General features: G+C 41.5%; 1 protein-coding gene across 4 annotated transcripts in view; it reads left to right on the forward strand.

Moving 5' to 3' along the window:
- The window catches only part of NSD3 (nuclear receptor binding SET domain protein 3), a 140,859-nt gene extending 117,113 nt beyond the window's left edge, over positions 1–23,746 (forward strand). For 3 of the 4 annotated variants that reach the window (XM_053578507.1, XM_053578509.1, XM_053578506.1), the window contains 8 exons: positions 3,326–3,528; positions 4,149–4,261; positions 5,420–5,689; positions 12,518–12,634; positions 14,327–14,468; positions 15,978–16,084; positions 16,651–16,855; positions 17,276–23,746. In XM_053578507.1, coding sequence (XP_053434482.1) covers positions 3,326–3,528; positions 4,149–4,261; positions 5,420–5,689; positions 12,518–12,634; positions 14,327–14,468; positions 15,978–16,084; positions 16,651–16,855; positions 17,276–17,517 — 1,399 coding nt within the window. In that variant the 3' untranslated portion in view covers positions 17,518–23,746. The remainder of the gene's footprint in view (positions 1–3,325; positions 3,529–4,148; positions 4,262–5,419; positions 5,690–12,517; positions 12,635–14,326; positions 14,469–15,977; positions 16,085–16,650; positions 16,856–17,275) is intronic. The other variant, XM_053578508.1, reaches the window with a different exon arrangement.
- Positions 23,747–25,878: the final 2,132 nt, after the last annotated feature.

Genomic DNA, 25,878 nt, shown 5'->3' on the forward strand with positions numbered 1-25,878 from the left:
AGGCGGTACAGTGAGACTCTGTCTCTACAAAAAAAAAAAAAAAAGGTCCCCCCTGCCCCCTGTGCCAGGGCATGACAAAGATTTAAAGGATTAATAATGTTGTGTCCAGTCAGGGCATGAGGAAAGGACCTCCTCCTGCAAGGCAGTCTGTTGTCACATATCAAAATTAACAACTTGTGTGTATCTTTGACCCAGCACTTCTACTTCAAGAAGTTTTCTGGAGAAAAAAATTCGATAAGCAGGCAAAAACGTATTTATAGGGATATTCACTGTGGTATTATTCCTAATTGCAAAAATTTGAAATAACCCAAAAGTTCAGTTGGTAGGGGATTTGTCACATAATATATGGTGTCCATATTGTAGACAGCCAGTAAGCCAGTAAAGGGGTAATGCAGGTTTGTATAGTAAGATGAAAGATATCTGTGATATATGATGTATTTGTGCAAGTTTTAAAAATTATAGCTCTAAATATAATATGTTTTTGATACCTGGAAAGAAAATATATCTAATTTTATTTTGTTTTATTAATTATTTATTTTTGAGACAGAGTCTCACTTTGTCACCCTCAGTAGAGTACTGTGGCGTCACAGCTCACAGCAACCTCCAACTCTGGGGTTCAAGTGATTGTCTTGCCTCAGCCTCCTAAGTAGCTGGGACCACAGGCACCTGCCACAATGCTTGGCTATTTTTTTTAAAGACAGGGGTTTCACTGTCACTCAGGCTGGTCTTGAACCTGTGAGCTCAGGGCAATCCACCATCCTCGGCCTCTCAGAGTGCTAGGATTATAGGCTCATTATATTTCATGAGCTCCTGAACCCATGAAATATATGTAATTTTAATAATCTCAGGGATGAGATTACAAGGGGAGGCATCATAGCTTTTCTGTTACACATTTCTGCATGGTTTTAGTTTTTAAAAGATGGATGTACTACTTTGATAATGTTTTTCTTCTTTTTGAGACAGCTTCATTCTGTCGCCCCAGCAAGAGTTTAGTAGCATCATCCTAGCTCACTGTAACCTTGAAATCCTGGGCACAAGGGATCCTCCTGCCTTCTGAGTAGCTAGGACTACAAGCACATGCTACCTCACCTGGCTGGTTTTTTTTTTATTGTAGTTTTGGTAGAGACAGGGTCTTGCTCATGATCAGGCTAGTCTTGAACTCCTCGCCTCAAGTGATCTTCGCCTCAGCCTCCCAGAGTGCTAGGATTATAGGCATGAACTACCATGCCCAGCCTGCTTTCATAATTTCAAAAATTTTATCTTTCTGAGGTGGGGAAGTGTGCAGAGTGACAATTAATAAATGTAAGGCATTCCATGGTGCTTTCAGATGGTGGCCAGCAGAAATCTGCCACCCCAGGGCTATGCCACTGAACATCCAGGGCCTTAGAGTAAAGGCTTACACTGTTTTAGATTATTTAAAGTTATGAATATGAAAATATCTTCAACTTAATTTTAGTACTTAAATTTTAATCACATTACATTTTAAAGAAGCCCAAAGCAGCGCTCAAAGAAACTCACAGCCCAGTGAGATTTTAACATCTAGGTCAGATTCTTAGATGTTTTGGAAAGACTTCCATCCATGACTTAATTCTTAATCTATTTCTTGCCAATTGAGCCCGGGGGGCCATATGAAGCTGTTTCTGTTAGTAAGTAGTTACTCCAATGCGGTGCTGCCTGGGGAAAATACAAGGACCTGGATCAACCCTTGGCAGAAAGTGCATCCTCCTAACTGCCCTTGTGACTGCAGGATGCAGTGCACAGTTAATCACCCTAAAATGGTTTAGGAATAAATAGAGCCTGCTCTGAGAATAAAATATTGATCACATAAAATAGTGAGGTTTGTCTTTTTTTTTTTTTTTTAATTTTAAGCAATTTGAGCATGGATTCTTTTTTTTTTTTGAAACAGAGTCTTACTTTGTCACTCTTGGTAGACTGCCATGGCATCATCACAGCTCACAGCAACCCCAAACTCTTTGGCTTAAGCAATCCTCTTGCCTCAGCTTCTCAAGTAGCTGGGACTATCATGTTGTTGTTTACCTTCTCAATAATACAGTTATTTGCTAATAAATAAATGGTTTCATTAGGCATATGTAAGAAATGGAAAAAAATTTATATATATTTCCTATTTCCTATTCATATTGATGATTTTATATACTACACAATCCCATGTGAGGATTGCTGAAGTTGACCTCATTTTTTGTTAGCTTCATCCTTCAATTCCTGACTTGTCTAATTAGTAGAAATTGTCAAATTTCCTTACAGACGATTTCATTTAATGATTGCTATAGTTTCCAATTATCATAGCACACAACAGTTATTTTCATTCTCTGCCCCATCCCCTGTTTATTATGATCTAAAATGAATTAGATTCTGAAATACAAACTCATACAAAGCTTAGTATATTTGCCCCGTTTGATTAGGGAATTCAGGAAATGCTGGTTTAAGTGGGATTGGGGATTGTTTACTATAGTATCAGTTTATTCTCAGAATAGGATTAGAATTGGGTTTGGATTAGTATTATAATATTCTATTTCCTGAGTTGGATAGTGGGTTTGGTATTAATTATTATACTTTGTAACTTAAATTTTCATGATATATGTATGTGTGTGTGTGATTCTGTGTGTCTGTGTGTGTACACAGAATCTCACTGTGTTACCCTTGGTACAGTGCCGTGGAGTCACAGCTCACAGCAACCTCAAACTCTCGGGCTTAAGCGATTCTCTTGCCTCAGCCTCCCAAGTAGCTGGGACTAAAGGTGCCCATCACAACACCGGCTATTTTTTTGTTTTAGTTGTCTTTGTTGTTTAGCAGGCCCAGCCCAGGTTTGAACCCAGCTGCCCCAGTATGTGGCTAGCACCCTAACCATTGAGCTACAGGTGCCAAGCCTATTAATATGTTTTTAAATGATAGGTTGTTTGGGCAGATTAAAAATAATTCAGTGGTTAGGGCACCGGCCGCATACCCTGGGGCTGGCGGGTGTGAACCCAGCCCGGGCCTGCTAAACAGCAAGGACAAGAATAACAAAAAAGACAGCCGGGCATTGTGGCGGGCCCTGTGGTCCCAGCTGCTCGGGAGGCTGAGGCAAGAGAATCTCGAGCCCAAGAGTTTGAGGTTGCTGTGAGCTGTGTCACCATGGCGCTCTACCGGGGATAACGAAGTGCAGCTCTGTTTCTAAATAAATAAATAAATAAATAAAATGCAAGGCATTCTATATTCTTAAAAGGGGAATGAAAATTGCAAAATACAAAACCATTTTCCCTGTCTGTCAATCTTGTAAATAGTGTGATTTTTCATCTTCTGGGCCTAAAATGACTTTTGCTTTCAGATGGTGGCCAGCAGAGATCTGCAACCCCAGGGCTGTGCCACTCAACATCCAAGGTCTCAAACATGACTTGGGGGACTTCCCCGTGTTCTTCTTCGGCTCTCACGACTACTACTGGGTGCACCAGGGCAGAGTATTCCCTTACATTGAAGGAGACAAAAGCTTTGCTGAGGGACAGACTAGTATTAACAAGACCTTCAAGAAAGGTAACTGGGATGAAGTTTACAGTACTCACATTCAATAAGACTCCAGTGGTGTCTTCTCAACATCCAACTTGCAAATGACATATTCCTGGTATTAGAGAATTTCCACTAGATGTGATGATCCTGTGTCCATATGCTTCCAATTACATTAAAAGCAGGTCTGAAATATGTTTCAAAATAGTAGAAACTGTGCTGTGTGTGTGAAAGGAGTTTCTTCAGTGATCTTTTTATAAACATAGATTATTCCGGGAATAATCTTTTTAATCAAATGAAGCTCCTTTGCCACAGAAGAATAGTAAAAGCTTACTGTGAAGAACCTTACAACTGTTTCTGCAGTGAGTTGCCAGGCACTTAGGCTTTCTGGGTGAAAGTTAAGTGAGTGTAAATCCAACGTAAAGAGGACACTCCTCTCAGGGTCATGTGGAGGCCTCTGGTGCCTGGGCGGGGCAGCACGCACAGAGCCCAGTTAGTGTGCAGTGAGTTACATCCTCATGAAAAATGGTAACTTCCAGAATATAATTTTAAAAAGAAAATGTAAGACCAGATGGAAAGGCAGTGTAAAACGACTGACAGTTTTGTTTTCATTTTTGGTATTTATATGCTTTGTTTGGTCTTGTTGGCAGCACTGGAAGAAGCTGCAAAACGTTTCCAGGAATTGAAAGCACAAAGAGAAAGTAAAGAAGCCCTAGAGATTGAAAAAAACTCAAGAAAACCTCCTCCTTACAAACACATCAAAGTAAGTCTTTACCCATGAAAACATTGGAATGCATTGCTCTCTTAGTAATTAAAGGTTCTTTTGACTTAAGAAAATTTCTGCTAATTATCACCCACTCTTCTGTAAAGCAAAGTGAGAGCTTTTGTTGGAAGCATCAAATGGGAGCCATAGGTGCTGGGCTGTGAGGATTAAGGCTTTGATAGGCCCTCTCCTACCTAGAGCAACAAGTCTTATGACATCTTATTCATTTACCAGCTTATCCTGCAACCAAATGAAAATATAGATGTGTAGCCCCTTTATTCCAGAGAGTCCACAGATAAGCATGTCTTCTGTTGTTCTCAGTTAGGAAATTTTCATCAACTAATCTAGTGGAAGGAGAAATACAGAGTCAGTAAGGGAATGTTTACATTCAGCTGTGACGTTTTTGTCACGGAAGGAAAGCTGGCCGTCACACTTAGCTGCAGAGCCGGCCGGAGTCATGCCACAAGGCAAAAGCCAGGGCACTTCACTTGCTTATTTATCATTATTATTATTGTTATTATTGTTTGTTTTTGAGACAGAGTCTCACTTTGTCCCCCTTGACAGAGTGCGGTGGCGTCACAGCTCACAGCAACCTCAAACTCTTGGGTTTAAGCAGTTCTCTTGCCTCTGCCTCACAAGTACCTGGGACTACAGGTGCCCACCACAATGCCTGGCTGTTTTTTGTTGCAGTTGTCGTTATTGTTTAGCTGGCCTGGGCTGGGTTTGAACCTGCCAGCCTCAGTGTATGTGGCCGGTGCCATAACCACTGTGCTACGGGTGCCAAGCCTATTTACTATTATTTTTAAGACAGAGTCTTACTTTGTCACCCTCAGTAGATAGCTGTGGCGTCACAGCTCACAGCAACCTCCAACTCTTGGACTCAAGTGATTCTCTTGCCTCAGCCTCCTGATTAGCTGGGACTACAGGCACCTGCCACAATGCCTGGCTATTTTTTTTAGAGACAGGGGTTTTGCTGTCACTCAGGCTGGTCTGGAACCTGTGAGCTCAAGCAATTCACCTGCCTCGGCCTCCCAGAGTGCTAGGATTACAGGCATGAGCCACCACGCCCAGCCTACCAAGGGTGTTTTAGATGTTCCTGTTCAAATTAATAAGTTACTCACCTTCTGCCTCTGTCTCATTTGTGATGTTTTTCTTTAGGCTAACAAAGTCATAGGAAAGGTACAGATCCAGGTTGCTGACCTGTCAGAGATTCCCCGCTGTAACTGCAAGCCAGCTGATGAAAACCCTTGTGGCTTGGAATCAGAGTGCCTGAACAGAATGTTGCAGTACGAGTGTCACCCACAGGTGTGCCCAGCTGGAGATCGTTGTCAGAACCAGTGCTTCACAAAGAGGCTCTACCCTGATGCAGAGATCATCAAAACGGAGCGAAGAGGCTGGGGCCTCAGGACCAAAAGAAGCATTAAGAAGGTAGCATGGGGTGGCGCCCATAGCTCAGTGGGTAGAACCCACGCTGGTGGGTTCTAACCTGGCCCAGGCCAGTTAAAACAACAATGACAACTACAACAACAACAACAAAAAATAACCGGGCATTGTGGTGGAAGCCTGTAGTCCCAGCTACTTGGGAGGCAAAGGCAAGAGAATCACTTAAGCCCAAGAGTTTGAGGTTGCTGTGAGCTGTGATGCCATGGCACTCTACCACGACATAGTGAGACTCCTATCTCAAAAAAAGAAAGAAAAGAAAAGGTAGCATGGGGCAGAGGTGGGAACAGCCAGAACCTATGTCTCCTGGGTTTGCTTCAATAGGGTATTATTCTAGGGCTAAAATAAATAGGGATTTATGTCAAATTTTTGAAACTTCCCATGCTGAGAATTTGGCACTAGAGCAAAAAAGACGTGGTAGGAAGAGGATAGTAACGAAATATCCATAAACTGTGAGTGTCCTATGATCAGCCATTTTTACATGAAATAGCTTTTACTTGTTAAGTAAAATGATTTAAAAGTCTTCATAAAGGCAAAATAGTAAAGTTAAGAATAAACCGGGTGGCGCCTGTGGCTCAGTGGGTAGGGCACCAGCCCTATATATTGAGGGTGGCAGGTTGAAACCCAGCCCTGGCCTAACTGCAACAAAAAATAGCTGAGCGTTGTGGCAGGCACCTGTAGTCCCAGCTACTTTGGAGGCTGAGGCAAGAGAATCTCCTAAGCCCAGGAACTGGAGGTTGCTGTGAGCTGTGTGAGGCCACAGCACTCTACCGAGGGTGATAAAGTGAGACTCTGCCTCTACAGAAGAAAAAAAAAGAAAAGAAAAGAATAAACTGTAATCGAAACTGGCAAGCCTGGTACTTTGCTCCAGCATCGTTCTTCATTAGCCACAAAACCATGGCTAAGTCATACAACTTCCCAGATCCTCAGTTTCCTCATCTCTAAAATGAACATAATAATATTCCCTGTCCTACATATTTAAAGGTTGTCACAAACCTTGAATTTGATTATATATGCAAAAGCAATTGGCAAAAACTGATATTTTTAACACTTACAAATGATTTTCATTTTTATACTTTGAGACAGGTTTTTAAGGCTATCTCTTTGAAATGCATGCCCATTATAAAAACATTTTCAAATTCAAATAAAGAACAATGAAAATCACCAGTAATTCTACTTTTTAAACATTGGCTTTCAAATTTTAGAGCACCGCTAGCTGAGTAAGATCAAGACCCCATCTCTACTAAAAATAGAAAAATTAGCTGGGTGTTATGTAGGGTGCCTATAGTGCTAGCTACTTGGGAGGCTGAGGGAGAAGGATCACTTAAGCCCAGAAGATTGAGGTTGCTGTGAGGTAGACTGAGGCCATAGCACTGTAGCCCGGGCAACAGAGTGAGATTCTGTCTCAAAAAAAACTAATAATAAAATAAAATTTAAATAATAAAAAATTTTAAAGTGCCTGAAAATCTCCCAAGGTCCTTGTTAAGAAGAATATCTGACTGAATTAGAGTATCTGGCACAGGTCTGGAATAATCTGCATTTTAAAATAACCCCCAATCTTACTCCTCTTCTACCTCACCTCAGCTTGCCTAGAGCCATCTGCTGTCTTGAACTTAAGGTGTATTCACTAAGAGGAGGTGGACCTAGGAGGAATTTAAAATTGCCATTGCCATTTTTCTACCTTTTAAAAAATCATCTTTGTAATTAAAAAATACCATCTAATATAGTAAAGAAAAGCCATACAATAGATAAAAAAGATAGTAGAGTAGAATTCCTCCTTCATCCCTTCAACCCCCTCTCCTTACCAGAAATAACCATTGTTAATAGTTTGATATGCAGCCTTTTAGAATTTTTTCTATATAAACATAAGCATATACATACATATTCATATATCCTATATCTGTAGTTTTTCTAAATATAAATGTGATGCATATTATTAATTCTTCTCATTTATCACAATTATCACAAATACATTTCAGTTACAATTCTTACAGATTTAGGGCAGGACCCAACTCAGTGGGTAGGGCGCTGGCCCCACATACCAAGGGTGGTGGGTTCAAACCCAGCCCTGGACAAACTGCAACAACAAAAAAATAGCTGGGTGTTGTGGCGGGCACCTGTAGGCTGAGGCAAGAGAATCGCCTAAGCCGAAGAGTTGGAGGTTGCTGTGAGCTGTATGATGCTATGGCACTCTACTAAGGGCGGAAAATGTGAGACTCTGTCTCTACAAAAAAAAAAAAACAACAACAACAATTCTTACAGATTTCACCTCTTTCTTTTTAGCAGTCCATAGCATTGTACTATGGACTGTCATCATATAGTCCATAGCAAAATGTACTATGATTTATTTAACTTATTTTCCAGTGAATGTATATGTGTGTGTGTGTGTGTGTGTGTATTATATACATACACATTTAATTCTGTAATGAAATTCTTTGTCATTTATCTTTGTGTACCTATTTCTTTGTGGGGGACAGAGTCTCACTCTTGCCACAGAATGCCGTGACATCACAGCTCACAGCAACCTGAAACTCTTGGGGTTCCCAAGTAGCTGGGACTACAAGCACCCACCATAACGCCCAGCTAGTTTTTCTGTTTTTTTAGTAGAGATAAGATTTTGCTCATGCTCAAGCTTGTCTCAAAGTCTTGAGCTCAAGCAATCTGTTCATCTTGGCCTCCCAGAGTGCTGGGATACAGGCATGAGAGCCACCATGTCTGGCCTGTACTCCTGTTTATAGGTGAGATTCTTGAAGTGAAATTCATTCAGCCCATATTCATTAAGCTGCTTCTGTGTGACAGGTACCATTCTAGGCACTTGAAAAATAGTGAACAAAACACTTGAAGTCCTGACTTTTGTGGATATGCTAAAGGAGACTGGCTGACAAGCAGATGCATAATGTTGAGGACCACTCCTGCTGTGAAGGCCATGCTGGACAGTGGGTAGCTGAGGATGGCGCTTGCTCCCTTCAGTTGACGGCTGAGAAAGGCCTGAGGCAGTGCCATTGGCCCTGGCCATAAGGAGCAGCAAAGCTGTGCAGGGACGCCCAGGGGAACATGTCAGACTGAAGGGAAGGCGAGGAGAGGAGGGCCTGGCCTGCTACAGGAGAAGGCAGAGTTGATGTACCAGAGGAGTGACAGAGAGGAGAGTGGCCAGGGCTAGACCAGGGGACGCTTATGGGCGGAGGGGCAGAAAACTTGATCCGACCTAGTGTCTTGGTTTAACAATATTACCACAACGTGAGCAACCTAAAACATAGCACACATTTTATTATCTCTAGTTGATCTGGGTCAAGAGTCCACACAGTGCTGAACTGGGTCCTCTGCTGAGAGTCTTACAAGGCCACAGTCAATGTGTAAACCAGGGCCGGGTTCTCATCTTGTGACTTGACTAAGGAAGGACTCACTTCCCTGCTTGTGTGATCGTTGCCAGAACTTCATTCTTTGTAACTGTGGGTCTGAGAACTTCAGGTTGTTTTCAGTTGTCAGGTATTTTTCTTGCTGTTGGCCAGGAGCTGCTCTCACCCTCTAGAGGCTGCCCATAGCTCTCACCACGTGGGGTTCTCCCTTCAGTTGACAGCTAGGAAAGGCCTAAGGCAGTGCCATTGGACCTGGCCATGAGGAGTAGCAATAGAAAAAGATAAAATATGTTCTTAATGATTTACCCAAATCAGAAATATGATATAGTACTTCACTTTGGATTATGATAGTCGCTGTCAACAATTCTGTGATAGGGCGGCGCCTGTGGCTCAAGGAGTAGGGCGCCGGTCCCGTATGCTGGAGGTGGTGGGTTCAAACCCAGCCCCAGCCAAAAAAAAAAAAAAAAAAAAATAGCCGGGCGTTGTGGTGGGTGCCTGCCGCCTATAGGAAGCAGCTCCTGTAGCTACTCGGGAGGCTGAGGCAAGAGAATCGCTTAAGCCCAGGAGTTGGAGGTTGCTGTGAGCTGTGTGAGGCCACCGCACTCTACCGAGGGCCATAAAGTGAGACTCTGTCTCTACAAAAAAAAAAAAACAATTCCGTGATAGTGCACAGAGAAAGGCCAGTGAGAATCTGTGGAGCGGGGAGAGGAGAAGGAGGCAGAAATCTGCTATGAAAACCAGGAATGTTTGTTTCTTAAGACATTTGTTTCCTCTAACATGGAAATAAGACTAATAAGTCTTTATAGATTATGTGTTAGATTGAATCAGCAGTGCTTTTGAGGTGAAAAGATGAATGATTCTATAATTATAAACAAAATGTTGAACGGACAGTCTTTACTCTTATTTTAAAACGAATTTATCCCTCTGTACCTATTAAAATAGCTAACATGAATAATAAGCCAGGTGTGGCAGCTCATGCCTAAAATCCCAGCACTCAAAACTCCCAGTCTTTGAGACCAGCCTGAGCAACATAGCTAGACTTCATTCTACAAAACATTTTAGAAAACAAATCAAGGTCCTGTATTCCTAACTATTCAGGAGGCAGAGGCAGGAAGATCACTTAAGCCCACATCAAAGTTATAGTGAGCTATGATTGTATCATTGCCTTCCAGCGAGAGTAACAAAGCAAGACCCTGTCTCTAAAAATAAATAAATAAAGGCCAGGCATGCTGGCTCATACCTGTAATCCTAGAAGTCTGGGAGGCTGAGGCCAGTGGATTGGCTGAGCTCAGGAGTTCGAGACCAGCCTGAGCAAGAGCAAGACCCCTTCTCTAAAAATAGCTGGGTTTTGTGCCAGGTGCCTTAACACCAGCCACTAAGGAGGCTGAGACAAGAGGATTGCTTGAGCCCAAGAGACCGAAGTTGCTGTAAGCTCTGTCTCAAAAAAATTAATTAATTGGGGTGGCACCTGTGGCTCAAAGGGGTAGGGCGCTGGCCCCATATGCTGGAGGTGGCGGATTCAAACCCAGCCCCAGCCAAAAACTGCAAAATAAATAAATAAATAATAATTTTTAAAAAATTAATTAAATGAAAAATAGTTGGCTCGGCACCTGTAGCTCAAGCAGCTAAGGTGCCAGCCACATACACCAGAGCTGGGGGGTTCAAGTCCAGCCGGGCCTGCCAAACAACAATGATAACTACAACCAAAAAATAGCTGGGCGTTGTGGCAGGCGCCCATAGTCCCAGCTACTTGGGAGGCTGAGGCAAGAGAATTGCTCAAACCCAGGAGTTAGAGGTTGCTGTGAGCTGTGATCCTACAGCACTCTACCCAGGGCAACAGCTTGAGGCTCTGTCTCAAAAAAAAAAAAAAAAGAAGAAGAAAAAGAAAAGAAAAGAAAAATAGTGGCAATACCTAATGCTGGCAAGGATGTGAAGAAACTGGATCTCTCACGCATTGCTGGTAGAAATGTAAAATGATACAGCCACTCTAGACAATAGTTTGGCAGTTTCTTTTTTTGGAGACAGTCTCCCTCAGTCACCCTGGGGTTGAGTGCTGTGGCATCACAGCTCACAGCAACTTCAAACTCTTGGGATCAAGCCATTCTCTTGCCTGAGCCTCCCAAGTAGCGGGGACTACGGCACCCACTGGTGGGTGCCGTAGTTATATTTTCCCCTTCCTATTTTAGAGACAAGATCTCACTTTGGCTCAAGCTGGTCTCAAACCTGTGAGCACAAGCAATCCACCTGCCTCAGCCTCCCAGAGTGCTAGGATTACAGGTGTGGGCCCCTGCTCCCAGCCTAGCAGTTTCTTTTATAAGTAAACATACACTCATCATCTGGTACAGCAAACCACACTTCTGGCCACTTATTTAGAAAAATAAAAATGTTTGTCCATACAAAAACATTTACCAGAATATTCACAGCAGCCTTATTTGTAATAGGCAAAATCTGGACACAATTCAAATGTTCTTCAGTGGGTGAGTGGTTAAACAAACTGCAGCATATCCATAGTTTGGAATCCTATTCAGAAATTTAGAAAGATTGAAGTATTGATTCAAAAATTTAAAAAGAATGAACTTGCATGCAGCAAATTCAGTGGATCTCATGGGAATTGGCGTGAGGTTTTGTTTTTTCTTTTAAGGCCAATCTCCAAAGATCCTATTTGATACTATTTATAGAATATTCTTAACGTGAGAAAATTATAGAGGACAAATTGGTGGTTGCCAGGAGTAGGATGGGGTAAAGTAGAGGAGGGATGGAAGATTGATGTTGATTATAAGTATCACAAGGAATTTCTGTGGTGAAGAAACGTTCAGAGTGTGTTGATGGTTACACAATTCACAGTTGACAAAATTGAATAGAACTGCATACATAGACAAATGACTGAATGTAGAGCTGGTGAAATCTGAAGAAGGTCTACGGCTTACGACAGTGCCAGTTTTCTGGTAGTGAGACTGTCCTGTGTTTGGGTGAGATATCACCACTGGAGGAAATGGAGTGAAGGCTGTCAAGACCTGCCTGTACTTTTTGTGTAGCTTCCCAGAACTATTAATAGTTATTTCAAAATAAAAAGTTTAAAAACAAAAGTTTGTTTCTAATTCAGGTTTTCTAAGTCTTACACCCTAACCCCTACAGCTACAAACAAGTGAGGATGCTGTATACAGCTTCAGGGCTGGAGTCAGCTGTCCCTCATCAGATCCCAGTGGTATCCCATATAGTGTCACTTGAACTATAGAAGTTGCATTGTCATTGAGAAAAGGCAAGCAGATCGGCACTCTTCAAGACACTTGTACAAGAAAAATAGTGCCTCCTCAATGTCCATGCACAAATAACCATTTATGTTTGGGATTGAAGTTATATTTTCAGGATTCTTTTCAGATAATTATCTTGGGTTATGTATATATTGTTAAGAAATGCTTTTTAATGTAACACAGTTTAAATATTGCATGTTTCTCTGCAGGGCGAATTTGTAAATGAATATGTTGGTGAATTAATTGATGAAGAAGAATGCAGATTGCGAATCAAGCGAGCCCACGAGAACAGTGTAACTAATTTTTATATGTTAACTGTTACCAAGGTAAAATTGCCTTTTTTTTTTTTTTTGGTAAGAAAAAGGGACTTTTTGTTTTTGTTTCATAGCGCTAGGTTGAACTCAGGCAAGTTATAATGATTTACAGCAGCAAGTGTGCCACCTCCATAGTATACTAATGACACCCGAATACAAAGCAACCAGTGAAGCCAGAGGCACCGTGAGGGAAAAGAAGACCGGGCTCCACTCTTGTTAGTCCCTGAAAGGCCTGGGCCTAAGTGTCTGTCGTGGAGAGCGAGCCAGCGCTGTGATTCACAGTGATAAACCGCCAGGAGAGTTCTGATTTAGCAAAAACTCTAAGTTATTCTGTATAGCTAAACTTTTTTTAGTGAGTTAGTAAAACAAGAAGTGCTGTTATAAGAAAAATGACAGTAAAAATGATAGTTTAATCTAGGCAATTGTAAGACCTATTCAATATCCATCCATTATCTCATTTAATTTTCCCTGATTTACAGAGAACAAGAAACTGACGTTTAGCCATCATCATAAGTGATTTAATACTCTTGTTACAGTTTTAAGAGCCAAGGCTAGTCCTCAAGTTTCTAGGTTCCAAGCTATGAGAAAAATCAGATTTAAAATATCATTAAAGTAAGAAGTCATTTAAAGTAAGATATCATTTAAAAGAAGTGTTTCCTGGGAGGCTGAGGCAGGTGGATTCCCTGAGCTCAGGACTTCAAGACCAGCCTGATCAAGAGCAAGACCCTGTCTTTACTAAAAATAGAAAAACTAGCCAGTCATTGTGGTGGGCACCTGTAGTCTCAGGTACTCTGGAGGCTGAGGGAGGAGGATTGCTTGAGCCCAAGAGTTTGATGTTGCTGTGAGCTATGACGCCATAGCACTCTACCCAGGGCGACAGAGTGAAACTCTGTCTTTAAAAATAATAATTAATAAAAGAAGTATTTTAACTGGTGTGTCATTGTTTAAAAGTTTTACAACTTTCATAAGCATAAATTAAAATACCACCTAGTATGATTGCTGGAGTCTGGCTCCTTAAATCCCGTCCTTACTGCCAGAGCCCCTCCAGCCATCTTGTCAACACTCAAGAGGCTTAGTGCTCTGGAGCTTGTCCAAATTATCAGAGTTCAAATTCAGGGGGCCTAAATGTTCAGCTTTTTACTGTATTTGAACTTTAATGTAAGTAAAACAGAGCAAATAGGTAACTACTAGGGATTATACCTGCACAACAACCTTCCATCAAACAAATCTCCAGATCTTCATTCAGGGAGAATTTTCTCATCCTTCCTTCTTCCCTCCTTGTGGCCTGAATTCTCACCTGTCTGCCCCATACTAATTTTACTTCTTAGTTAGAGCATGAAAGACTGGTGATGGCAAAATGCTAGTGTAGTTATTTAAACTTTGAGCTTTCTAATCAGTATTCCTAAACCTATAGCCCATGAATCTTCTAGGTAGCATTATTCCATAATCTGCCCATTTCTAGAAGAAAATTAAAAAGAGACTAAATTCCACTTTCATCCTAATTACTTTGACTTGAAGGTCATCAGATAAAGTAAAGAACTTGTTAAATTTCCCAGGGATCATCACATTTTCAGAGTTGTTGGTTGTCAAACATCAGTTGGTAGCAAAATGCCACTGTTTTATGGTCCTTGACTAAGTTGGATGTTTCTAAGAGAGGATTATACTTAGTTTTATGTAAAAGCTACATACCTTTTCTTTCTGAAGGACCGGATAATTGACGCTGGCCCAAAAGGAAATTATTCTCGCTTTATGAACCACAGTTGTAACCCAAACTGTGAGACACAGAAGTGGACGGTGAATGGAGATGTTCGAGTTGGACTGTTCGCTCTTTGTGATATCCCTGCAGGTAAGTCCAGGTCCCCTCCCTGGAAAGACAGTGTGTCCATTGGAGGCAGCACAGTAGTCTTCAAGGCTTGTTGCCCAAGGACTTATTCAAATACGAGAAAGTGTTATACTTAGAATCAGTAAAAATCTATATCCTCAATAAGGAATTTGGTAAGAGCCTTTATATAAGAAGGGATATTGCGTAAATCTATGTGTATATAATCCTATTGAACTAATTCTCCGAATTTTTGCTGTTTGCACAATGTAGCCAGATGTTTCTTTTCAAAATATGTTAAAAATAGGCTGGGTGTGGTGGCTCATGCCTGTAATCCTAGCACTCTGGGAGGCCAAGGCAGGTGGATTGCTTGAGCTCATGAGTTCAAAACCAGCCTGAGCAGGAGACCCCATCTCTACTAAAAATAGAAAAACTGAAGCAAAAGGATCGCTTGAGCCTGAGTTGGAGGTTGCTGTGAGCTGTGACACCACAACACTCTACCCAGGGTGACAGCTTGAGACTCTATCTCAAAAAAATAAATAAATAAATAAATAAAACATGTTAAAAGTAATTAGCTTGTGTTAACATCAACCAATTTCTTGGGTTTTAGGTTTTTTATTTTGTAATATCATTGTGTTTCAAATTAGACATAAAAGCCTCTAAAGCCAGAACTGTTGCTTTCATTTTTCCCCGCCCATCTAGCATCTTAACAGCAAAACGAGCTTACCTTTAAGTTTGTAGAAAAATGAGTGAGAAAAAAATGCTGTGCCTAAAACATATTTAAACTGTTTCTAGAACTCATTGTGAATTATTCAGTCCTTCGAAAAGAAAGCATAGCAGGCCCTCGTTTGAATCTGTGAATCTTTGATGTATGTAGTAAGCCTTCATTTTGGTGTTTTATTTATTATAATGTAAGTCATTAATTACCAAAACAGTATTGTCACAATTCCATGGTCATATTGTTTATTTAGAACTTTGCTTTAAATTAACTTTAGAAAAAGCTATCTAGTGAAACCTGTTTCAGTAAGGTCTGATAGGTTCTGAAAATATGTTTGTATTACAGAGTGAATTTGAAATTAGCAAAAGCTAAATTAAAAAGCTGTAGAAAAAGCTAACCTATAACCTACTTTTCCTTACTACCTGGCTTTTGACCACTTCTATGAAAAGGATATGAATCGTCTTAGGGTTTGCAGTGTTTCTGTAGTTGTTAGTAGATAGGGGTGTTTTCCTTCCGTTTTTCTCCCCTCCCCCCCACTTTTTTTTTGCAGTTTTTGGTCAGAGCCGGGTCTGAACCCCCCACCTCTGTATATGGGGCCAGCGCCTATGCCTTGAGCCACAGGCGCCGCCTTTTCTTCCTTTTTTTCTTTACAGAATTTTTTCTTATAGAATTTACATCACTGTTTTTAGTGAGGTGGAACATGGAAAGAGAAATTTTTGGTGTGAGAATCGTGTCTCTTTTCTCATTATGAGAGTGTATGTCTGGCAACATTTCTCTTCCCCTGGCTCGCGTGTGAATAATCATTTCTCATGTTTCAGGGATGGAGTTAACATTTAATTACAACCTGGACTGTCTGGGCAATGGGAGGACGGAGTGCCACTGTGGGGCAGATAACTGCAGTGGTTTTCTAGGAGTGCGGCCAAAGGTCAGTTGCAGAGGGGAGCGGTCTGTGCCAATAGGCGATAAGGGTTGGGGCTACTGAAGAAGCTTGTGACCACCTTAGGAAAATGCTGGGAAACGGGCATCTGGGTTAGCATGTGGGTCATTAGTTGCATTCGCCAGAACTTTAGGCTCTGGATGATCCAGTGAAGCCTATGTCAGTGAGGTCTGTTAGGTTCTGAAAATATAATTTTATTTCAGAGTGAATTTAAAATTAGCAAAGTCTAAATTAAAACCATTTTCAAAATCCACTAAATTATAACCTTTATAATGGTGAATTTTGTTGTATATGAATTATATCTCAATGGAAAAGTTTACCAGGCTGTATAAACATTAAAATGGGTTAAAGTTGCTTGTATTTACCACCACTCTTACGATGAAAAAAAAAGCACCCTATTCAAAAGCCAAAAAAAACAAAGCCTTTGTTATGGTATCAGTAGAGGTTAAGTCCTGCTGGTGTTTTTAGGTATGAATTTAAACAAATGTGAGGTTGTAGGTTTTCCTTTCTGTGTCAAGCTTTGTGCACTGTCTGTGATCTTTTTCTCCTGCCAGTCGGCATGTGCATCAACAAATGAAGAAAAGGCGAAAAATGCTAAGTTAAGGCAGAAGAGACGGAAAGTCAAAACAGAACCAAAGCAGATGCATGAAGACTACTGTTTTCAATGTGGGGATGGTGGAGAGCTGGTGATGTGTGACAAAAAAGACTGTCCCAAAGCATACCACCTCTTATGCCTTAACCTGACGCAGCCACCATATGGTAAGCCAGGCCTGCAGAGCCCTTCCTGGTGTCTTTACCAACTGCATGTAACTCAGAATGTATCCCACCCGCCGCAGAGGAGTCATGAAGCAAGAAACATTGAATAGAACAAACAACAGTTGCAAACAAATATTATGCTAGTGAAAAAGCTGTCTCCTTACACATTTGGAATACCCTGTGGGCCAGCAAGGACCAGTTTCTTATTTACTGTTACCAGAAGTGGGTATTTGGTACCTATGGGTTTTGCCCAGTAGTTCACATCCATAATAAATAATATACCAGATCTATATTTGGCTGAAATTTGGAGTTGTATTGAATTTATTCCATCTCTAATCAGAGATGAAGGTAGGAACTTGGGGTTTTCATGGGCAATTCAGACAAGCACTAACTTGGCACTTCTTCCTCCCATCCCTGCACTAGGAAAGTGGGAATGCCCATGGCATCAGTGTGCCGAGTGTGGCAGTGCGGCTGTGTCCTTCTGTGAGTTCTGCCCTCGTTCATTCTGTAAAGATCATGAAAAGGGGGCTCTGGTTCCCTCTGCACTGGAAGGCCGTCTCTGCTGCTCTGAACATGATCCCGTATCTCCTGTGTCACCAGAATACTGGAACAAGATAAAATGTAAATGGGAATCACAGGATCATGGAGAGGAAGTCAAAGAATAAATGGGTGGTGCCCTCCTTTCTACTGAAATGAAAATGAAAGAAAAAAGCAAATAGAGAATGCATTTAAAAAGAAGAGACTGCTACAGCCTTTGCCATCAGAACTGCCTTATTAAAGCAAAAATGGGAAACCAGTTCATGCGGGCAGAAGCAGTTGGTGGTATCTGGGTTTTTCTGTTTTGTTGGTTTAGGGATTCTTCTGTGGAGGGTTAAATTCCCTCTGTCTTTTCTTGCCTTGTATTGTGCTTCAATGCCTTTGCATCTGGAAAGAGATGTCTTTGCTTTTAAAAGAAGAACAATAAGAAAAGAAAGTTCTGTTAATGAGATAAATTTAAAGTCTAAGATGTGTTCTTTGGTGTATAAAGCAAAAGAAACCATCATTCCTTTATTTATTTTCATTTTTAGGAATTTCCAGAAGTGTAGTTCAAATAGTTTAATCAGTGTGCACACGTGCGTTTTTAGTAGGAATCAGAGAAAGCCTCTTAGAAAAAGGGTGTGATAATCTTTATATACCTCTTTACTGAGCAGTAGGTAGGCTAACTTCTCTTCCCCTTCAAATGTTTTTCATAGGCTTAGAGAAGGGCTCTATGGAAGTATTAAATCTGGCCTCTTGAAAATAAATGCTCAAAGGATTTTACCTCTGTGGTCTTAAACAAAATGGGCTTTGTGGTAGGGTAACTTTACCTAGAAAGGTATATCATGTGTTTTTCTGTTTTGGAGGAAAAGACAAGAATGGCGTGCTCACTGATTTTTGAAATGTTTTCCATTGACAGTGCTTTTCTAATGAAGTGTGTTCACGTGGATGTGACTGTTTGTAACGAAGTGTGTTCACGTGGATGTGAATGTAATGGAGTGTGTTCACTTGGATGTGAATGTTTGTAATGGAGTGTGTTCACGTGGATGTGAATGTAATGGAGTATGTTCATGTGGATGTGAATGTTTGTAATGGAGTGTGTTCACGTGGATGTGAATGTTTGTAACGGAGTGTGTTCACGTGGATGTGAATGTAACGGAGTGTGTTCACGTGGATGTGAATGTTTGTAACGAGTGTGTTCACGTGGATGTGACTGTAACGGAGTGTGTTCACGTGGATGTGAATGTAACGGAGCGTGTTCACGTGGATGTGAATGTTTGTAACGGAGTGTGTTCACGTGGATGTGAATGTAACGAAGCGTGTTCACGTGGATGTGAATGTAATGGAGTATGTTCACGTGGATGTGAATGTTTGTAACGGAGTGTGTTCACGTGGATGTGAATGTAACGGAGCGTGTTCACGTGGATGTGAATGTTTGTAACGGAGCGTGTTCACGTGGATGTGAATGTAACGGAGCGTGTTCACGTGGATGTGAATGTTTGTAATGGAGTGTGTTCACGTGGATGTGAATGTTTGTAACGGAATGTGTTCACGTGGATGTGAATGCACACAGTGGGGTGGCCATTCCTGTTGCTCTGACAAGAGGATGAAGGGAGATGAGATGAAAGGCACACCCGGGAAAGTCTGCTCGTGTCTGCTCTGTTTCTGTCCAGTGTGAATAGATTTTAGTCTGACTTGGAGAGAATTATGGGCATTTTATTGTCTGTCTCTGTTTCCCTCTCCTAATTGAACATTTCCTTTGTCAACTGACCATTCAATCATGTTTCCTGGTGAAATTACACAGTGAACTTAAATTTTATTTGAGATTATCTTTTAGGTTGAGTTCCTAATTTAGGGGGTGGAAACAGTGGGCCCATCCCCAAATTATATGCAAAGTATTTAGTATTATCCAACATTTAACATTTCTCCCACTGGGTAAGGGAAAGCACTTCTACTTTTACAGGGTATGTAAGAGCTACGTAAACACACTTCATCTTAGGAAGAACTAGGAGAAAATTCCCAAGAAAGTCAGTGTTAGCAAAAGTGGTTTACTGTGATGCTTGAATCTCAGTAGATGTGACTATAGTAAGATGTCTGCTCACAAAACTCACTTGCTTTTAATGCTTAGGGATGTGTGTATTCCAGTGTTCCTTGTATGAAATGATGAGTCACGTCAGAGATTGTGGTAACACTGTGCTGAGTAGAAGTCTAGGCTAGCTTGACTGAATGTTCACTTTCTTTGTGAATTCTGGCTGCTTATAATTGCTGGTACCGGGTAGCATTTATTTTCCCTCAAGAAGTACCCAGTGACCTTCTGAAAGGAGGATAGATGTTTTACCGCATTCCTTCAGTTGTATTATGTGTGTTGTTTTCTTATCAATTTAGAGCTCTTCCTAGAAAGAAGAGAAAAAAAGCTGTTTTGTGCCTCTCTTTTTTTGGTGTGTAAATGTGCAATTATACTGGATTTTCTCTTGTAAAAAAACAAAACAAAAACAAAAAAACACTACAATTATTTTACTTAAGCTCCTAAACTGCCATTTGCCTGGTCCCAGCAATTAACTCTGAGGTGACTTGTTGGGCTTTCAATTCTGTTGATTAGATATTGTCTCCCAAAAAAGAGCAAAGTGGAAAATGCTATATACATGTTACCAAATGTAATTGCTACAAGTAACATGAAAAACAGCTCACCAAAACACTAAACTTTGCTCTGAGCAATTATATAGTTGGATTGTCCTTTTAAAAAATAATTTAAGAAAATCTAGGTTTTATTCTACTAAAATTTTATTTTATATATGGTAAATATTGATTTTTTTTTAAAACTTACTAACATAAGGATTTCCTTTATTAATATTCTAAATGCAACTCTTCATTGGGACAACATTCAACATGCGATCTTATCTCCTTGCTTTGTTTTAGACTCAGTGCTATTTGATACCTGACGACTTTTACTTGGTGAGCAGGGTGCGTCCTGTACACTGCACCTACTGTAGCTTAAGGATCTATACGCCGCTTCTCCATTATGTCATATTTTGTTTTTGTATCTGTGATAGAGCTCTGTTGAGATTTTATAATCTTTTGAGGGGAAATATTAGTAGCATTTTGCCATTTCAGAAATCAAGAGTAGAAAACAAAATAGCTAACCACAGCTCTGAAATTTTTGTCCGGGAGTGTTCTTTAATGGTTGAAAAAGTCGTTTTAGTCATTCCAGTGCCGAGGAGCTCTCCTCACACCTCCTTAGTGTCAGTGTTGACCTATTTCATATATTTTAAGATTGCAGGTGGTGGAAGCAGAGAGAAAATTGTGCTTTATGTGTGCGTAAGTGTCCAGACACTGTGCTTGCCTATGCTGCACCAATGAAATATTCTAAAAGACACTGTTCACTCATAGTCTGAAGTTGGTATTTGTTAACTTTTAAATCTATATGTGGTCAGAGTGTAAATGGTTGGTTTTTATTCTTGTCCAATAATGAAATAACTTAAAGCAGCATGGAATAATGGTGGCGTTTTTTAACCTCATATTAATTGTTTGAAAGAAGAGCTGAACATAAAGTTTTTGATAATCAGCATTAATGCTTCAGAGAAAGATGAACTCCCAGGAAACCATCACAGGTGCTGTGCAGTGGAGGGAGGGGCTGCCCACAAGTCCTCGGAGGAACCAGAGGAGCTGCCTGTGGCCAGCTGAGAAGAGAGGGGGTAGTTCTTCATCTCTAGAATGCTGAAGCAGCTGGAGGCTGGGATTTGCTTCTTTAATCTCTAATCAGGGCTAGAGATGGGAGGGAGGGTGGGTTTCATTTTCACTGCTGTTTTAACAAGTTCCCACTCTAGCTTAATTCTGAAAAAGATTTGGCTAAATCTGTAGAATAGGCTGAGTTTTGGAACCATTGAAACTCTTGAGATTTCTGCATGTTCAAGAACATATCCGAAAACTAAAAAAAAAAAAAAAGATCATAATTGAAGGACAGGGGAGCTCTCCCAGCTCCTGCTGCCATTTCTGCACAGTATTTGAAAACACACCTGTAAATACCATTGTGGAGCTGAGATGCTCAGTATGGGATCATGTAGAGGAAGCTCAGATGGGACAGGATACAGGCCAACTTCTGGCTCACAAAGTGGAGTTTCCTTTTTGAGTAATTTGTTGCATGGTGTGTTCTAATCGGGGTCAAGTCCAGACCTACAGTTTGGAATCAGGCCATCTACACAGAATGGAATCTCTGGACTGCCTAGGACTTGTTGCTTGTCTTTTATTTCATTTTTAAATACAAAGCTCTTCCTTTAGCATTCATCTAAAAGTCAAGGCACTGCCTGCCACACGCCATGTCCTCTGACAGGATGAGAAAAGAAGTTACTATGGAATCCTTACAGCCTGGGAATCTGATATTTGGTGCACTTCTACATAAGGTGCGGTTGACATTGGAAAGTCGTTTTGTTGTTCAGCAATGCAGACTAGATTTGAATCACTTTTTACAAGGCTGATGCATCTAGCTTCCCCCAAATTGTCCAAGTTGGTGCAGACATGTAGTGATTAGATGGAACAATTTACTTATTTGTAAGCAGAAAGTAGAACTTGCTTCCAGTTTTAGATGGGCTAAGGAATAGATACAATCAGACAGCTTTGCAATGAATTAACAAATATTGAAAAGTTGGAAACTTACACATTCTGAAATCTCACCAACCCTTATCTGGGGTGGGCTACCAGGAGAAAAGGGGGGTTATAAATAGGGCAAGGGGAATGATAATGTTTACCATAGGTACGAAGTAGTCACTTTAACATTGAGACCTCTGCCTCATTGAATTCAGGTTTTTTAAGTACTTGAAACTCTTCAGATTCTCCTTATTTACAGCTTCTTTTTAAATTTACAAAGTAGAAAGCATTGTTTTGTATACTGTTTTGAAAATAAATAGCCTAGTCTCTTATCCTCTTGGAAGTTCTGCAAATGGGAAAGAGTATTCCCAGTGGTGATCTCAGATTTATTTTACACACTTGAGGAAGAGACTCTTGCATGAGATACCAGCAACATTTTTATGAATATTTCCTAGATAGGTTCTTTATTTTGTCATTTTGTCAACCTTATTCTTAAGTACTTCTTTCCTTTTAATATATGTATGTGTAGGGAAAAAATTAAAAATTGCACTTAACCTTACACTCCTGAAATACTGTGTATATCCTGTGTCTTTCAAAAACTATTTCCATTTTTGTTTATTTTTTTGTAAGTCCATTGCATAAGTGACAGGTTTGGATGCTTATGGCACAAGGCTATGAAGGGGAAGGAGGAAGAGAACTGTCCTTTAATAAGCTGTAAAAGTCATTAATGTGTAAAGGGAAAATAGACTAGTTGTCAAAGTCATTTATTCAGTCCTTAGTTTTCTTACATGACATTACTTCTCTGCTCATCAGTGAGAAAGCACCCTCAGCTTGTACTGCCCCCTTCCCTGCCTGCCAGCAGACTTGCTGTATGCAAATGGCTCTCCAGTATTTGTCAGGTGGCCTATAAGGTATTCTCGTCAGTTTAGAAGTGGACTGGATAAAACATTTACTCTGTTGTTATTAGTATTATTTTATCTCATTTGTCCTGTTACATTCCCTATGTTAAGAAAATTATATTGCCACTAATAACCAAGATGCTAAATGATTATTACAACTGGTCAATAATAATCATCTTTTTATATACAAGGGTGTGTGCATATTTGGAACTGATATGAAAAATTTATTTGTACCCATTTGAGTGATATTGCACAACAGATATTACAGATTCCGTTTTCATTTCCTCGTGTTCTTTATGATAATGATCTTTGTAGACTGGTTATTTCTGTACTTTATCTGTAATAAACTTTGTAGATCCTGTGAAATGTTATTTTGCCTAAATCACTTGAGACTTGAGTCTTTAATAACAAAGCATCAATATTCACTAAATCCAATCTCTTTTGCGTTTCTGTGACATGGCTAGAACCTCTGGACACTAAGGGATCGGCGTTCGTTTTCCCTGGGTGTTCCACTAGGGCATTACTATATAATGACTTGATGTTGCCACATAGACTTCAAGATATATAATATTTTGAGGATTTTGTTGATTGGCCTATGTTTTATTGCATAATGTAAAACGTGTAAAGCTTGGTTGGCCTGTACATAGATAGCTTCTTGTTGGCTAGTATATCTAGGATCGCCGTAATATTTAAGCTTATTGATGTGTGTGCTGGTAGAAACATAATTTTTGTATATTTACCGAGATGTTACCTTTTTTATTTTACAATACTTTGGAATTCAAATGTGTTTTTTGCTTCCGTGAGGATTAATTTGGGAGAGTTTTTGATGACATTCCACTGATTTCAGATTTTGCTTGAGATTGACCTCAATAAATTGTCCTGTATGCCCCAAATTAAACATGTAGGCTTTATTCTTTGCCTCTAACTTTGTGCTACAACTCACTGAGGGGGAGACCAGATCACACACAGCAGTAGATCCCTCTCCGCCAGGGTCTCTCCCTACGAGACACCAGCTGAGTTGCCCAGAGGTTCCTGTCCTTGGAGAGCAGCTGCCCACGCAGTGCGGTGGGAGCTGTGCATTGCCTGCGTCCCACGGGGCTTTCAGCAGGGGGTGGGGTGGGGTGGTGTCCCTGCCTGGCTGGGCGGGGGGACGGGGACTGGGTCGGTGGGAGTCCTCGGGGGCCTTCCGTGAGCAGTCACAGGGGCTGCAGCCCTTGCAGAGGCTGATCCCGTCCCCCTGGCTGCCTGCTGTGGGGACGTGCGCAGGATCTTGCTTCCACGTGTTTACATGTTTGGGATCTAGAGAGTGAGATGTCAGAGTCTGGCTCTACCAGGGCACCAGGCACACGGGCTGACCGCTGCGTCCTGCTATGGGCCAGCCCTCTTCCTGGCAGGGGCTGCTGTGACATATTCTGGTTCAGGTCATTGCGTTTCCCTCCCCACTGTCTCTGATCCTCCTGGCCAAAGCTCTAGAGGCAGATGCCGGGGACAGCACACAAGCCTGCGTGGCTGAGAGCTGACCCCCGCCATGGGAGGGCTCTTCCCCACTGCGGACTGGAGCCTATAGAGGCCACTGGGTTTTGCAACCCTTAAGTGGTTCCATCCCTCTGTGCCCCACCTGTACCCTGTGAGGAGGAAAAACAGCACTGTGAGAACTTGCCTAAAGATGATGTGCCCAAATGCACGAGATCATTTGCACCTCGGAAATCTCTGGCCTAGTACTGCAGTTCTCCCCCAGCACAAGGAAATGGCTGAGAGCCACTATTGCTTTGTGCTCTGAACTGGCTGGGCTCTACCCGTCTCAGGAACTGCAGAGTTGCTTTTTTTTTTTTTTTTTTTTGGAGAGACAGAGTCTCGGTAGAGTGCCATGGCATCACACAGCTCACAGCAACCTCCAACTCCTGGGCTTAAGCGATTCTCTTGCCTCAGCCTCCCAAGTAGCTGGGACTACAGGCGCCCGCCACAACGCCCGGCTATCTTTTGGTTGCAGTTCAGCCGGGGCCGGGTTTGAACCCGCCACCCTCCGTATATGGGGCCGGCACCTTACCGACTGAGCCACAGGCGCCGCCCCAGAGTTGCTTTCTTAATGAGGCAATCACCTTGCCCGTCCCCGACAGATTCTACAGTTTCCTTACTTTGCAGCCTTGCCTTGCCTCTGAATGGTGTCATTACCGACAGAGTAAAACTGATGTAGGAGGAGAGTGGCTGGAGTTAGCCGCCCCAGCCCTGACCCATGGGGATGGAGGGAGGGAGGCAGTGACATTCTGCCAGGTACCTTCCTCGCCCTTTCCTCCTTTATTGTCACTTGTCTTTCTCTTCTTGCTCAACACTTACTTCCTTCCCTGTACCTTGGCCCTATAGCTGATATTTGGGCTCTTTTCTGCCCTGATCTGCATTTCCCACAGCTAGTGGTTGCTACCCACAGCCCAGTCAGTGTCCTCTGGACGCCTCCTGAAGTTGTAGGATCCTTTAATGTTTCCCCTAAAAAGTAATCAAAAGCTGGCTCAGTGCCTGTAGCTCAGCAGCTAAGGTACCAGCTACATACACCAGAGCTAGCAGGTTCGAATCCAGCCCAGGCTTGCCAAACAATGACAACTACAACCAAAAAATAGCCGGGCATTGTGGCAGGTGCCTGCAGTCCCAGCTACTTGGGAGGCTGAGGCAGGAGAATCGCTTAAGCCCAAGAGTTTGAGGTTGCTGTGAGCTGTGATGCCACAGCACTCTACCCAGGGTGACAGCTTGAGACTCTGTATTAAAAAAAAAAGTAATCAAAAGGTTGGCAACATTGCCTAGAAGTCCTCAAGAGCCCTGTTTTAAAGAATAAACCAATTTTTTTCAGAGAGGACCAACTCCTGAAGAGTTTGTTCCTTCCTCTTGGACTCTTGAAATGGTGAAAGACAAATAGCAGGAGGTGAACTTCTGTCTGTTATTGTTCTGAATTAAAAAATTTAGTGCACTCTGAGCATGGCTTATTATACTTAACTAAATATGTGTTTTGATTTGGTGGTTAGAGAACAATCTGACAATGGT

This window comes from Nycticebus coucang, chromosome 24 (genome assembly GCF_027406575.1).
Source record: "Nycticebus coucang isolate mNycCou1 chromosome 24, mNycCou1.pri, whole genome shotgun sequence".
Taxonomy (NCBI): Eukaryota; Metazoa; Chordata; class Mammalia; order Primates; family Lorisidae; genus Nycticebus; species Nycticebus coucang.